Raw genomic sequence first — 15,767 nt, 5'->3', positions numbered from 1 at the left:
TTCCAAATTGCACACTTCCGCCCTGATTATAACGTCGCCATTTTTAAAAAATTAGCATTTATTCAACGTCATATGTAGTGCAGTTATGTAGGGAGTATAAGGAGATTTGAGATTGAGCCATAAGGCACGTTTTTAAGTTTATGTTAGAGGGCTCGAGTGACCATAAAAGGAGATAAAGCAGAGGGAATAGTGTGACCTGCAGAGATAAACCCCAGAGTATAATAATAATAATAATAATAATAATCATAATAATAATAATCATAATCATCATCATCATCTTTATTATAGATATTACTGTATATTATATTAATATTAAATTACACACATGATATCCAACAGTTATAAACTGCCCAGAACCTATTATTGTGCATCTTTTATAACTATATTTACAATATCTACGATTAATTAATCGAGCTACATCATTTATTGAAATAAATAACACAATGTTAAAAAGAATAATTATCATAATAAAAAATAAAAAATGCACATAAAACATTATACTGATTTCAAAAGGGTGTAAAGAAGTCTTATTTTTTTCCTCCTTTATGAATTTGCCTTATTTACCTTTTTAATATTTAAAATATGAAAAGCTTTTAATATAAAGTGTAAGTTTATTATGATTATTATTATCAATAATAATAATAATAATAATAATAATAATAATAATTACTAAACGATGCATGCATGTGATACAATGCTAAAACATTAATTAAATAAATCAATCATTCATTTATTTCTTCTGCTTCTTTGGGCTTTTCCCATTAGGGGTCGCCACAGCGGATTCAAACCAACTACCTGCATGTCTTCCCTCACCACATCCATAAACCTCCTCCTTGATCTGTGCACTGGCTTATGCGACCCTAAAGGCTGGGTTCATTCAATAATTTATTTATAAAAAATAAAAATAAAAAAGGTGGAAAGGGGAATGTGTTTGATCAGTTCATTAGCTTTTTAGGACTACATTAGGTCACAACTACTAATAAATAAAGAATTAATTGTATTTTCAATTTATATTTTTCCGTTAATTTGATTTAAGGCATTTATGATAATAATGATAATTAATAATATTGTAATATATAATTAAAAATACAGAAAATAAGCAAGTAATGTATTTTTTTATTGCTAATTAAATTTTAATATATTCTGCTGTTACTATATAATTACTGAAATATTAAACTTGAAATATACATAAAATATATCATTTCCACTAGGGGGCGCCATTGTATTAGATTTATTTATTTTATCACAATTACCTGTTCACCACCGAAAATATAATTAAGCTCATTTAATAAATAAAGCAATTATTTATTTATAAACAAAAATGAATAATGAAGGGTAAACATGTTTAATGTTTTCAATCAACTGATTAGAAATTAGGGCTATATTATGTCACAACAACAATATAAATAGTGTATTAATTTATTTGTATTTCAGGTTTGATTTGATGACATTTGAATAATTGATGTTATAGCAATAATTATCAATTCATAATACTGTATAATTAAAATAAAGAAAATAAGTAAATGTATTTTTATTGCTGATTTAATTTTAATATTAAATTCTACTGTTACTATTTAATTACCTAGATTTAAAACTAGAATTTATAAAGCTCTCCACCAGAGGGCGCAACTGTGTTGTGTTTTTTTGTTTTTTTTTTTTAATCACAATTACCTGTTCAGTCCCGGGAAGCCCTGCCCTTCTTCTTCCTTTTACCTTTAATAACCATCCGGACACAGGATTACAAAGAGTGTACAGTTTATTTTCAATCATCTACAGGAAGTGCACTGAGTTTCATCTCGACGGCTTTTCATTTCCTAAACCAAACCTACAGTACAGTTCTCATGGAAAAAAAAAAGATGATAATTATAAATGCATGCTAATTTGAGATATTCTACAGGAAAGAGGTATTTACACAGCAAGTTCTCCTACAGACAGTTTGTTCGGGTGGCACAAAACACGGGCTAGAGTCAGAAATCCTCGTCATCACGACACGTCCTGCATCCTCACGCAACCAAGCAGTGCGTTTGAAAGAAAAAAAAGAGCAATTTAAAAAAAATAACAGTCTGGGATTCATGGAGATTCTTTTTTGTGCTTTCAGATGAACAAAAGGCAGTAGTTTGAACTACATGGAGAAGAAAGAGGACACTTTTGTCCCTCCAGCATCCTTAAAAACTAATTCCAATGTCGACTGCTCAGCTTTTTGAAAATCCTTGCAACCTTTTTGTTAGTTTTTTTGTAGAAATATTAAAACTAGAAAATGTGTTCATCTTTCAAACGATTGCTGCTTGGTTTTTATTCAGTCACATCCCCAAACATAAAAAAAAAATATATATATATATATATATATATATATATATATATATATATATATATATATATATATAAAATTAGAAATAAAGTACACACACGAGACTGCCAAAAGCCACCTGCTGCATCTTGGCTCAAGAAAAACCCGATTCATGTGAAGTTTTAGATCAGAGCAGGAGCGAGAATATGACACTTTCACAACCAGGAGAATCTGAAATTTCAGATGTCTGGAAACATTTCAGCTTTCTCTATATGGCTTCTTAAATTATTGTACTTCCATTAAGAATGTTTGCTCATGCTCCCTTTTCTTTGCCCATGTGCTCTTACTGCCTGTGTGTGTGTGTGTGTGTGTGTGTGTGTGTGTGTGTGTGTGAGCTACTGATGTTCCAGAAATGTCCGACTCGTTCACATCAGACCCTTTCCTCCAGGCTCCCCATACAGATTTCCTGGGATATTTTGGACGTCCGACTGCCAGCCAAAAGTCATTCGCTCTTCATGAACGAGATATGACAACGAGAAACCCTCGGGCGAGGCGAAATTCTCCGTTCTGATTGGCTGTTGGTTTCTATAGCGACACTACACACGAAGAGACGTGTCGCGTAGATGCCGTGCATAAAATCGTTAATCGTTACTGAGTTTGTTTAAGGAGAATTGTGTTTAACAATTAAGGAAGGAGTCTCCAGTATCAGTGAGCTCGGCCGTCATTTGGTTTCTCGGTAACTCAACATGATGAGCATTTATAGCTGCTGTAACGTAAGCGAGATGTGGAACTAGTAACAGTAAACGGATAAAAGGTACGACATGGGGTCAATTGCTGTAGTATAAAATGAAAACAAAAAGATGTTCTAGAAAAAAAATAGAAATAACCTCCATGATGTAGCCGAGTCACATGACCTGACAGGTGATTCCCTTTGCTTTAACTAAATTCTATAGTTTGTCTATGATGCACGATCTTTTTTTTTTACTGGGCTACATCCACATTTCTCCCTCTTTGGCACAATCTCACATTCTACTAGAATTCCCACCAGTCATGTGACCATGATACGCTCTCTCGTTTCTCGTCCTGAAGGCAGAGATGAGCAAAATTTCCTGAGCGGCTGGAAATAAAATCCTCCTGATTGGAATCTTTTATTAGACGGAAAAAAATCTAAAATGTCACTGAGATACAGCACGAATGCAGCAAATATCTTTTGTGGCAGCTGCGAGGATTTAAAGGTGCAGTCTGGCATTTTTTGACAAAGCATCTACACAAACATTCGTACGTGACAATCTTGCGTACAAGTATGACGCCACGTTTGGCTAGAGGGCTCAAAAAAAAAAAAAAAAAAGTCCTACCCATACGTTCACACTAGCAATCTGCTGTTTTGTTTGTTGGTGCCCCTTGTGGGCGTGGCCTAACACTGAAAAAGTTCTAGCTATATTGATCGTTTAAAGCTAGCCTGATCAACGCAAACGAAAGTAAGTCGGACTTACTCGGTGCTAACTAAGTTCTTGACGTGTGCACCAATGTTCTTTTTTCGCTACTTCCTTCCATCATAACGTTCTATGAAAGGTCACGATCTAATGTTACTGTTTAAAACATTTTACCCAATCATTAGGGTTTGTCCAACGCTAACAGGGATTCTTCCTTCTAAGTTGTGCTAGTTTGAACGTAGCGCTAGTCTCACAGCATAAACGATTCTGCTACGTAGCATGAAGACCAGGTACGGTTTTACTCCAGTAATCCAGTAAGTACACCCCTACTGTGTACTTCTATGTTAAGCCTAAAGCTTCAGCTGATGCGAAGGAGTTTTAACAGTTTATCATTTGCAAACGATTGTCAGCGATTGAGTATAAAATGCCTTCGAGGTCAAAAATAACGCTGTGATACAACATGAGATGGAAAATCCACAGCCGATGAAGGTTTTTTTTTTTTACACATGATTTCTACTTGGATTAAAAGGTTTCGTCTAACACTGAGTGCTTGCATCTTGAAAAAAAGAACAGAAAACGTGGAAGCAGACATGATAAGGAGTGATGTGATCATGGCGTGAACATGTTTAAACCTCTGTAGAGAATGGAGACACAGAGGGTCGATTGCTACATCGTGATAGTTATTTTCCTGAAAGAAGAAGGTCTTGACGCTTTAGGATCATTGACTGAGTGAACCAGCTCCATTGCTGATGGAGAGTAAAGTCAGGATTTCTAATGTATGCCACTAGCTGCCTTATATCTTTGTTGCGTGATTTGATTGGACCGAACACGTCCAGCGTACGCTAAAACATGGCTGCCGGCACGGAGCCTTCGGAGTGCAGGTTTTTGATTGCTTTTCTGAAGTGCTCTGGAGTTACGCTGGTTTTGGGCGGACTGGTGTGTTGGCGTCTGTGCTGGTCGAGGCCAGAGCTACATCGGCGCTTTATACTGGTTTCCGGAGAGATGCTGCCGGATGGAGGGTTTGGAGCCTGCTGCATCACCGAGCTTACGCCACACCACCTGAGAGCAAAAGAAACAGAGAGGAGCAAGGGAGAGGAAAAAAGAAAAAAAAGAAAGAGGGAGGTGTTACACCGCTTTTGTTACAGAGACAGTGGAGTAGGCGGCGGGGGTTGATTCAGTGAATTGGGAGAAGAAGAAAGGAGCCATTGTAGCTGTGCGTCATCTCTGTGATTGTGCCCTTGACAGGCGAGAGAGCCTCGAGTGCACACTCATCCGTGAGGGAACCGCACGGCTCTGCAGGTCCCACAGTCCACACCAGTCCCATGGGTTTAAGAAGAGGCCCTCTTACTAAACCTGCCCTGAGCAGTCCCACTCTGTACTAGATGTTTAGGAAAGAACATACCTAAATACCATACATAAATATGTACTCTAATTAAAATGGCAGTGTTTTGTGTGCTGATGAAGTTTGTAGTGAATGAAGACGAAACGCAGCCGCAGTAAGGCATTCGACGGTCTAAAGGTTTTAAAGATGGCCGTCAGTGACGATCCAGGTCGTGGTGGCTCCCTGATGACGAAGACTGTTCTTGGATGGTTCGGGCGTATTGACAAATATTTCTATGCAGAATCTTTTCAGGCGTTAGTTAAACACGTGCTGGGGTAAGTGCATAAATGTAGCAGGTTATTTTATAAACTCAAAAGTCCCGGAAGTAATCGGGGGGAAATCGAGAAGTTCTCGGAACAACTGTGATTGCCGAAAAATATTCACCTTCATCGATGTGAAACCCTTAAATACATTCCAGGGCAACCGGTTACCACCAGAAGACACATAATTAATTCAAAAGGAGTGCAATTAAAGTGTCATGTGATCTTGTTCCCTGGAAGAACTGAATTCTTTGAACAGACACCATCGCAAATACCAAGGAGCTGACATCAGTGACTGGATAAAGAAGAGATTATTGAGATTATTCAGGGAAGCTCTAAGCTCTCTAATTTAAAAAAAGCTTTTCAAAGAACTTAAACTGGACACTCCACTGAAGATGACCAGAAGACATCCTGGAGACAAACATGTGGGAAAAGGTTCTCCAGTCTTCATAAAAATTAAAATGAGTTGTTTTTGGCCTTAGTACAAAGCGCTTCCTTTGGCCAAATCCCAACACAACTCATCGACACCAACCCCTGCAGAGAAGCATGGTGGTGGTGGTGACATCATGCTGAGATTTGCCCTAGTCCTTCTGGTTACTTCCATCATTTGCCTTTCTGGTAGAAGGGCCTCTTCTTGGCAGACGTGTGATTGTGCAGTGCTTTGCCCTGTGCTGTTCTTATCCGAACTGACCCGCTCTGTTTGTTCTTGTTCCGCTCGGCAGTTCTCTACAGCTCAGAGGAGCCCAATAGACCCACATTGTTCTCAGCGCTCGAGTTATTTTAATTTCTCTGACGGCTGCACTATCAACTCCACAGAGACCCCCTTATTTGTTTTGTTTTCTTTACCAAAGCCTCTAATAAATGTGGCCTGAAAACCCGGGCCTACCAGTGGGGTCACTGAAACGCTGTCCTCAATCAAAGCAAGGGCAAATTTGACATGAAAACATACTCTGGATTCTCTAATATGGCCTGCTCCTGATTTATGGCATTGGTCAGACGTCCTTAACCAGAGCGACTTACATTCATCTTTATACAACTGAGCAGTTATAGTTTAAGAGCCATGCTCAGGGGGCCAGGAGTAAAAGTTTGGTGAGGCTGAGATTTGAACTCATTACCTTCTGCTTCAAAGTCCAATGCCTTAACCACTAAGCTACTACCCCTGTACAGATGTACATATTCAGAAGCAATGCCACAATGCACCTTCTGAAGAATGTGCTCAGAGGTTGATGAGCTGAGCGTAGGGGAAAGGAAACATGTATACATGATGCTCTACTCAAATCCTCGGACTTACGTTACACATTTCCCTCACGATAGCTTTCTCTTTCTCGCTGAGATCCTCCTCGTAGTCCTCGGGAATCTGTCTGTCCAGGTTCTCGTGGACCTCCAATACCTAAAAAAAGATCGAGAAGTAAAAGCATAAGACTGGTGGAATCAATGGACCAAAGCCTGAATTCAACCTACACAAAAGATCTAAACATGTAGAGTCGTGCAAAAAAACGAAAGCACACCCTTTTTGAGATGTGCAGTTTTACACTTAAGGATATAATAATAATCATTTGATCCTTATCAGGTCACATAAAGAAGTAGGTAAATACAACCTCGGATAAACCGCAACACATGACATATTACACTGAGTCACTGTTTATTTTTGCAAAAAATCAAATAAAAATCAGGTTTAATACCCAGGGGCCCAAGTTTCACACATTACCTGTTTTACTTTTTAGTGTATTGTATATGCTTTAACTTATAATGTCCCTAATGCAAAAGCAGAGCAGGGCATTTTTATTAAACGTATAATGAGACAAAGACACTATGTGAAGGACTCGTATCTCCACAACTCTGTTATGAAAATACTTTTCGCTGCATCAGGTTCCTTCGCAACCTGCATCTACACGTGTTTGAGTCTTTCCATTAAGTACGTACGAGTTAAACAATATTTCCGTGTAAAATTTACCTTCATGGCATGAACCAGAGCTTCTGGTTTCTGAGTGGACGTTATGTATGGCGTGATGGGCGAGGACAGATCTCCACCCGGGAGTCGAGCAGTGCCCTGTGGAGAAAAGAAAAAAAAAAAAAAAAACACACACTGTTAGTGTTTCAGTCACGTTATCGGAGAGGATGTGTGTTTTTGGAATAAGGCATTCTTGTTTTCCTGAAGGGTTAAAGTGTCTCGGAGCTCATGGTTGTCAGTGCCGCGCTCATGAGCGCCGAGCGCATCGACAATGAGTTCTTTGAGTGGGTTACGCCTGGCGAGGCCCTGTTTAGACACAGCCTTTTGAGTTCCATTCTAGCGTTAAATCCACAACAATCGAGCCCGCATTCCAGCATTGGGGGCTGCGAGCAGAGCACAGAATGGGAGCAGCTCCTCGCAGTCAGCCTCCGCTGCTCATTTACAGTCCCCAGAACACACATCGGGCTGGAAGAGAGGGCATTTCGCACACTCTTGATATGGGTATGCCCATTGGCACGAGACTGAATACATCCACTACCAAGGGCCGTTATGACATCCCTTCATTAAGATTTATGCCGCCATGTATAAATCCCATCCATAAAAACGACCGCTAATGTCGAATGCACTACACACCATCCGGAAGTCTAATATCCAGGGACCACATACAAATACACTCCACTATACTAAAGAAGAGTATGTTCAATATCTAGGAACCACAATCAAAAACACTCCACTATATAGAAGAGTAAATTTAATATGTGATGTATATTGTTCTAGCTTTATTTTACTACAGGAAAGGTAGTATAGTAAAGCTGAATTATTTGGAGATATACACTGGTCATACTTAAATTTACTATCAGGCTCCACAATCAATATATTATAGAAAATGTACTCCAGAAACTAGTCACTATAATAAAATACATTTACAGGGAAAGCTCTAATCATGACAAATTGTTTAAAAACAAGACGATCAAGTCAGGCCACTGCACTGGGCCAAACCAAAACATTCCGAACCAGTAAGATAGCTTCATTCTTGCAGATTATATCCATAGGCCTAAGGAAGTGCAAGCTGCCTATCTTTTATACTATATCAGCAAAATGTACTCACAGTAATGATGAAAAGGATTAAATAATTATCCCATGTTGCTGCTTCATCCACATTTGAAATTGTGGCCCAGGGGGAGTTTTAATTATATTACATTAGTTCTTCTACGCGAGCAGAGCCTCTCTAGAAACATCATTTTGTATCATCTCCAAAACTTCCCAGGTTTCATTTGACAGTCTTAAGGTCAGAATGATGCATTAACTACTTTAACACTGCTGAATGAGATGCTACGCACAAGCCAATACAAACATGTGTAAAATTTTTAGATGACCAAGCAGTGCTCTATATGCCAGATAAACTAGAATCTGACCTCTGAGCCACTTCCGTCTTTACAGGCTTATAGAGGAATAAAAAAATAAACCCTTGGCGGTTATAATCCCCTGTTAAAAACGACCAAGGGCTCTGCACAGGAAATCCAGGAGGGCGGATTAAGCCTCAGGTGATAAACACGCCGTCTTTGGCATCGTGTAGGACGTGTTAGTGGAGAAAGCAGTGATGGAGGTACTCATCCCATTACGATGAACGTCTGCTTGCATTCTGAGTCACGGCAATGAAGCTACCAGAGAAACAAACCGTTACAGATACACTATTTCGTTACGAACAATATCTGTGTAATATACAGACGATACCCTAATCAGAAAGAAGGAAAGAAAGAAAGTAAGAGAGAATCTAAACCAGTCACTGTGATGTGCTTTGTCCATTTCTTCATAAAGAGCTTCTCAGGTGCCGTATCTATAGAACAGCCTGCTGGAGGAAGAGGAAGAGGAAGAGGGCTTTAACGTGAGTGAGCTCCAGTAGAGAAGCAATCAGCATGAGGTCTGTGAGCGTCTGATTCTCTCTGATCCTCCTTTTCCTCTGGTCAACACACTAACAAAGCTCCATATTGTTCCATTATCAATGCACGATTTCTCGAAAATATTCCACGGATCCTGATAAGATTCGTTTTATGAATATCACACACTCGAATCGAAATCATAGAGATTTTATTTAACACTTAACTCGAGAGACAAGTCAAACTTTTTTTCAGAAAATCAAAAAACTTTATGACTGTAATAACTGATGAAGGTGGATTCAGCAGCATGGTCATTCCTCCTGGTTGTGACAGTGTACAGATGAGTAAAGCTCTGCTCTCTCGCCATTAAAACGCCGGGTTTGTGATCTCTGCATGAATCCCACAACGCTTTCTAATGGAGTTCTTGAAGAGTGCTGATTTATCCCGTCACAACCAATGAGCACTGTGATTAGCTAAACCTGGAGGGCTACGAAGAAGAGGGGGGGGGTTCACATCCACAAAGAAGCTCGTGACCTTTTTTTTCTAAGGAGAGGAGGCGGAGGATAAAGAGTAGCACCTCAGGAAAGAAACAAAGCAAGAGAGAGAGAGATGGAGTGGGCGGTGATGGAGAGAGGAAGAAGGTCTAAATAAAGAAATGTTCATTTCCTGCTCCAGCTCGTTAAGCAGGGTACAGCAGAGGATGGAGGCGCGGAAAGCGCAAGAAGATACGAAATCTTGCGTGCAGACGTTTTACTGCTGCAAATCAACACTCAGGTGTGAGAAATGTTCACGCAGGTTTGCGTTGCTTGGAAAGGTAGCGCGACGCTGTCACTTCTGTCTGGGTTGGAAGAAAAATCCATATGCTACTTTTTAAACCAAATTATTTCTAATTCTTTCCAATCGCTTTTCAGCAGACAATCAAGAACGCAAAACGTCACAGGGTCTCAAACCACAATGCAGGTACGGGCTGACGTGAAAAATTATATGATACATTCTCAGTTTTTTGGTTTGAAGTTTGTGAAACCGGGAAAAACCCGGGAAAAAAAACATAAATTAGCAGCTTGTTTAAGCCGCACGGTTCAAAGAGTGGGACAAAGTAGCGGCTTATAGTCCGGAAAATATGGTAAACATCCTTTGTTTTTTAAATGCAGACATTTGTTAAACTATGCTGAAATAAGTAGGACAGTTAAGTAGAACATATCCTTAGAAAATTAAATACACTTTTTTTTTTTTACATTCACTTATATACCCAAATGGGTTCTAACAAATGTTAACTATTTAATTGAATTTAATTAATTAAATTTGTACCACTTTGCACTGTGTATGTACTTAGTGTACAAAAGACAGAGAAATCTTTTCCCCACTTTCTCCCACATGACCCCAATTTAACACACTTGATCACCACTAATAGGCAACAACACAGGCTAATGAGAGCCCGTGGGGTACGACACAATAGGCTAATGAGCGCCCGTAGTGTTGGGCACAACGCTCAGGGTAATAACTGGTTTAGTGGTTAGAGCCCAACTAAACACGCTTACAAGAGAGCACTAACTATTCAGTTAATACATTCTATCATTAAATGTATGTGGACCGAAAACGCACTGAGCCTGGGCCTACTTAACACCTTCAAGCTAAACTGGGAGTTCCTCAACATCTGTGCCTGATCTCAAAAATGCTCCCCACAGCCACACTCCAAAATCTACTAGAACGTCTGAGCAGAGTGGAGATTATTATAGCAGCTAGAAGGAATAAATCTATAATGGGTTGTGCACAATCAAACGCTCTGGTTTATAAACTGTTGCACTCCTGATCTGATCAAGAGACCACCCAGAGGGAAGAGCCAACGCCAGCACGGTTCCATCACGATTCAACCCCACAACCCCCTTGGCGGTAGGGTGAGTATTTAGACAGCTGTGTTTTTCGGGAGCAGTTCCGTATTATCAAGAAGAGAAATGAGAACCCGGTGCGTCAGGCTGCGCACACGCCTGTTTATACGCAGTTATGAAGTTACAGGCTTACGTGATCGGAGTTAATGTAATAACCTGCTCTCTGCAGGTCAGCTCGAGGTTAGCAGGAGGGCTCTGATCTCAGAAACTCTCTGTACTTGAACAACAGTTCTCCTGCAGAGATCAGACCCCTGCACGGAGACAGGAAATCATCCGAAAGCTCTCAACAATTCATCCGTTTTAAATTTTTTTAGGAAACTTCATCACGAGCCATGTTTTAAAAAAAAAAAAAAAAAAAAAAAGGGAAAACACAATACAGTGTTGCTGTGATGAAGGTTTGGGTTAAAAAGAAAGAGGAAAAAGGCCATACGTACATTCTGTAAGCTGTCTTGCTGCTTGGAGAGTGCAGAGAGTTGCGACTCGGAGTGATACAGCGACAAGCCTTTCTTCAGGGTCTTCAAATCTCCGACATTTCCCTAACAAACATAGAAATAACATATGTTTACAATAAAATACACAACCTGTGTACCAAGTTAGGGAATGCATCCAAAACATGAAACACGGAATAAATGTGTATACACGGCGACGCAAGTGGTGTTAAATTCTCCAGAATCGGCGCTTTGTAACAGCGTCGCTCCTTTTTATCTTGCTTCCAGTTGCGTGTAATGTTCCAGGGCTTTGGTATAAAATGCAGACAAACAGATAGAGTTTCATTCTTTTAAAGAATTAAGTAGTGAGAGAAAAGCTTCCATTGCACAGCAGAAAGTGCTGAAAAAACGTAAATCAATATTCAAACGGGTCTATTATGATCATTATTTCTTATTTATTTACTTAATTACACAAAGCATGAAATCAGGTCAAATGCTCCAAAAAAATGTCGAATCTACCCACTAGATCATTCGCAAATCTCATCAGATGTACTGTAAATTCTTGCTTTTTTGTGCGATTTGTACAATAGTCTTTATATTAATTTGGAAATGAGTCGCCAATAGTAGACTCTGTTCCATCAGGGATCACTGACGGATGGAAGTCTGGCGTCAGGATGAGCTTTGGATAGTTAAAAAAAAATTATAATAATAATCAGCCTTTTCTATATTAGCCATTTGATCAGCGGCGGATAAAGCAAGTCGAGTCCAACGGACTGTCCTCCAAGTCCCGTCAAGCATGAGTTATTAACAATAAAAGAAACTCCCAGTTAAATCAACAGAATTTATTATTGATGAGTCCTGGCTGCTGTGAAAACAAATAAAAAAATTTTTTAAATACGCTTCATATCTTCAGTGTTTGGGCCCCTGAAGTGCAACACAAAACATCTTCCTCAGACTAAATGAATATGATCACCCAAGACAACATTGAATGTCTGGGAATTGCTCCAGGTTTCCATTCAAGAGGGGGGAAAACAAAAAAGTATGTATACAGAGTTGGACTTTAATTGAAAATAAAATACACGGTCAGTTCAAGAATTATTGGCACCCCGGGGCTTCTAGTATCACTGTCAGAATCTTATATAGTATTAGATTGATTGGTTGAACACTAATAGTTTCAAATCCAGATGTTTTCTCAACATAATCTCATTGGTTTCTAAGATTAAAACCAAATCATTAAAATTTTTTGTAAAATACAGTAATCCCCCGCTTTTACCGCAGTTCAAATCTCGCGCCCCGGTTTATCCTGGAATTGCGTTTGCCACATTAATTTGTCTGACTGATTTTCCCTGTCTCTCACAGATAGCACAATAGACCAAAAAACCTACAGGGAATTGTTTTTATAGAGTTTTCTGTTAAAATAATGAAATTTATTAATGAAAAATATAATTGTTACTTATAAAATAATAATACAGTATAGTACTGTATACATGAAATAGCATTTTTGGGGTCGCGGTTTTGAAACGTAACCACCGGGATAAACGGGGGATTACTGTATTGGTATACATACTCATATATATATATATATATATATATATATATATATATATATATATATATATATTTTGGAATTGGTATACAAACTAGAGTTCTTGCTAAACTGCTTTTTCATAAATAAAAGTGCAAAATGTGTAACCTATTGAAGAAATGCAGAATAAAAAAAAATAAAAAAAACGGAGCTGAAATGAAGGTTTAAATGTCTGAAAGTGAGACTAAAACTCATGTCCCAAAATCAGAAAACCTCATGACTGATGAGGGAATAGAAGTGGGATTAAGGGAAAACAAATTATATAAAAATGATAACTTTCTATAGGTCACAAAAGTGAAAAATCTTAAATATATTAACACTTTCTTTGACATCGTTATTTTTTTTACGTCTTTTTTTTATATCCGTGACTAATCGACCGCTCACACTGTTCTACGGCGTGACCCTTCACCAGTCACCTCGCAGCACATCAATACGACTCGCTCTCTATGGCAGGTTAAAGGTACAAAAGCAGATGACTTATGGACCTGAGACAGATAGTCTCGTCATGGTTTAGAAACCCGGAGATGGATCCTGGCTTCACCTGTCCATGTCTAATCTGTTCAGGTGTTCAGGACGTCGTTGAGGATCTCCAAACAGACCACTGATGCCTTACAAGACTCCGCGGTGTCTGCTCCAAAAGCAATTGAGCGCTGGATGTTATCTATCTAATGAAATATTCTCCCTGAAGACTTGAAGATGATCTGTATCTGATCTTTGTTTTCCCCCAACCAAGCTGGAGGATTTCATGTCTCGGTAATAGAAGGCGTGTAATTATCCTGTCCATCTCTCTCTCTCTCTCTCTCTCTCTCTCTCTCTCTCTCTCTCTCTCTGTCTCCCCGCCAAACATCGTTCTGTTCATGCAGACTTTTTATTCAATTGTGCGTTTTGCTACAGTGAACCCGTGCTGTAAATATTATTTTCCCTTTTCCAGCTCTACATGAACGCTGTGATTATCCCCCTCTTAATGGCTGATTCTTAACTCATTCGACTCAACCGCTATCCAGCTCTAGGAAAACTGCTGAGTGTTTCCTGGAATGGCAAAATTCCGAACAAAAAAAACAAGAGGAAAACAAGGTTCCAGCTCTCAGGGCAACTCAGCTCTTTGTGTAACAAGTTTGTTCTTCGATTTTATTATAGTAGCTGTATATTAACTAGAGTTATTATACAGTAATAAATGAGACAGAGAGCTAGAGCCAGTGCATAAGAGTGAACATATGAGACAGACAGACAGAAAGACAGACAGACAGACAGAGAGTGTGCAGGGAAGGGTGAGAATGTGCAATAGACAGAAAGAAAGAGTGTGTGCAAGAGAGAGTTAGAAGTAGAAAGAGAGAGAGAGTGTTAGAAGGAGAGAGAGAGAGAGAGAGAGAGAGAGAGAGAGAGAGAGAGAGAGAGATTGTGCAAGACACAGAAATAAAGGGAGTGTGTTAGAATGTGCGCAAGAGGGAGAGAGGGAGATAGAGAGATGGAGAAAGTGAGAACAAGAGGGAGGGGAAGAATGAAAGTTTGTGTATGTTAAAGACACAGAAAGAAAGAGGAAAAACAGAGGGAGAGAGAGATAGAGAATGGGAAAGTAAGAAAGAGGGGGCATAATTTCTCACCTGCGAGAAAACCTGCTTGTTGTCGTCCTCTAGAATCCGAACTTTCGTCTCCAGCTGGTGGATGTAGTTCGAGGACTCTGGAAATAAAAAAGCAGAAACCCAGATGAATCTCAGAACTAAAAGCACAGCATCCAGACACTCGTCCTGATGTGTGTGTGTGTGTGTGTGTGTGTGTGTGTGTGTGTGTGTGTGTGTGTGTGTGTGTGTGTGCAGCGTGTACAGTGTTTATACTACACTGATTACACGGATTACAGCATGAAATCACGGTTTACAGCCTCCACCCAAAGAACACCAATGATTTATACCATTACAATCATCCCAACAGAATCACTGCAGTTAAAAGAAACTGGATTATTGTACACATACTCCCAGAGTTGTTTGGTGGTCTGGGTGGTGCCATAATCCCAAAATCACAACTAACCTGAACACCCAGCATCCCACAATTCCCAGAGAAACGATAAACAAAATAATAGAGATGAGAACTGCAATGAAGTGAAATTGGGGACAAACCCAGAGCAAGAGCAAAACACTAAACATTAAAATCTTTATAATTATATAATCGTTTTTTTGCATAATTATTAGTAGTAGTATTAGTAGTTAAATAATAAAAAAAAATATTTTAAAAAGGGAAAAAAGGGCGTGGCTCCGTCGAGCCGTGTGCTCTGCTTCGCATTCTCCGCATGCGTGTCCTGACCTCGCTATCCGAGCGTGATGAAGTATGCACAGGCTGGAGGAGAGTGACAAGCTTCACACGCACCCCGTTTCATGCACGTTCCTACATTCCTTTGGATCTACAAAAAGGGAAGACCTTAAGGAAGACTGGAGTGTTCAATAAGCACCAGGTGGAACATGTCAGGTCTAAATTAAAGAGCAGGACATGGAGAGAGCTGGAATTACTACACTGTACTCAACACACATTTTATTCTTTTTTTTTTCTTTTACAATTGTTTGTCTGATGCAAAAGTTTGTGCCCCCTTATGGGTTCACTGTTTTTTGTTTGTTTTTTTACTTTATAGCCAAATAAATTATTACATTAAATTTGAAAAAGTAAAATATATATTTGTTTGTTTTGTTTTTT

The 15,767-nt window shown here is 39.2% G+C and overlaps 1 protein-coding gene across 2 annotated transcripts in view; it reads right to left on the bottom strand.

Annotated features, from left to right (window-relative positions):
• Positions 1 to 3,419: 3,419 nt before the first annotated feature.
• The window catches only part of ccdc85ca (coiled-coil domain containing 85C, a), a 37,071-nt gene continuing 24,723 nt past the window's right edge, over positions 3,420 to 15,767 (bottom strand). For both annotated transcript variants that reach the window (XM_046855360.1, XM_046855359.1), the window contains exons 3-7: positions 14,690 to 14,766; positions 11,510 to 11,611; positions 7,316 to 7,411; positions 6,653 to 6,751; positions 3,420 to 4,779 (exon numbers count right to left, since the gene is read on the bottom strand). In XM_046855360.1, coding sequence (XP_046711316.1) covers positions 4,690 to 4,779; positions 6,653 to 6,751; positions 7,316 to 7,411; positions 11,510 to 11,611; positions 14,690 to 14,766 — 464 coding nt within the window. In that variant the 3' untranslated portion in view covers positions 3,420 to 4,689. The remainder of the gene's footprint in view (positions 4,780 to 6,652; positions 6,752 to 7,315; positions 7,412 to 11,509; positions 11,612 to 14,689; positions 14,767 to 15,767) is intronic.

The sequence above is a fragment of the Silurus meridionalis genome, chromosome 8 (genome assembly GCF_014805685.1).
Source record: "Silurus meridionalis isolate SWU-2019-XX chromosome 8, ASM1480568v1, whole genome shotgun sequence".
Lineage (NCBI taxonomy): Eukaryota > Metazoa > Chordata > Actinopteri > Siluriformes > Siluridae > Silurus > Silurus meridionalis.
The sequence above is the reverse complement of the archived record's forward strand: the minus strand, read 5'-3'. Positions and strand labels throughout refer to the sequence as shown.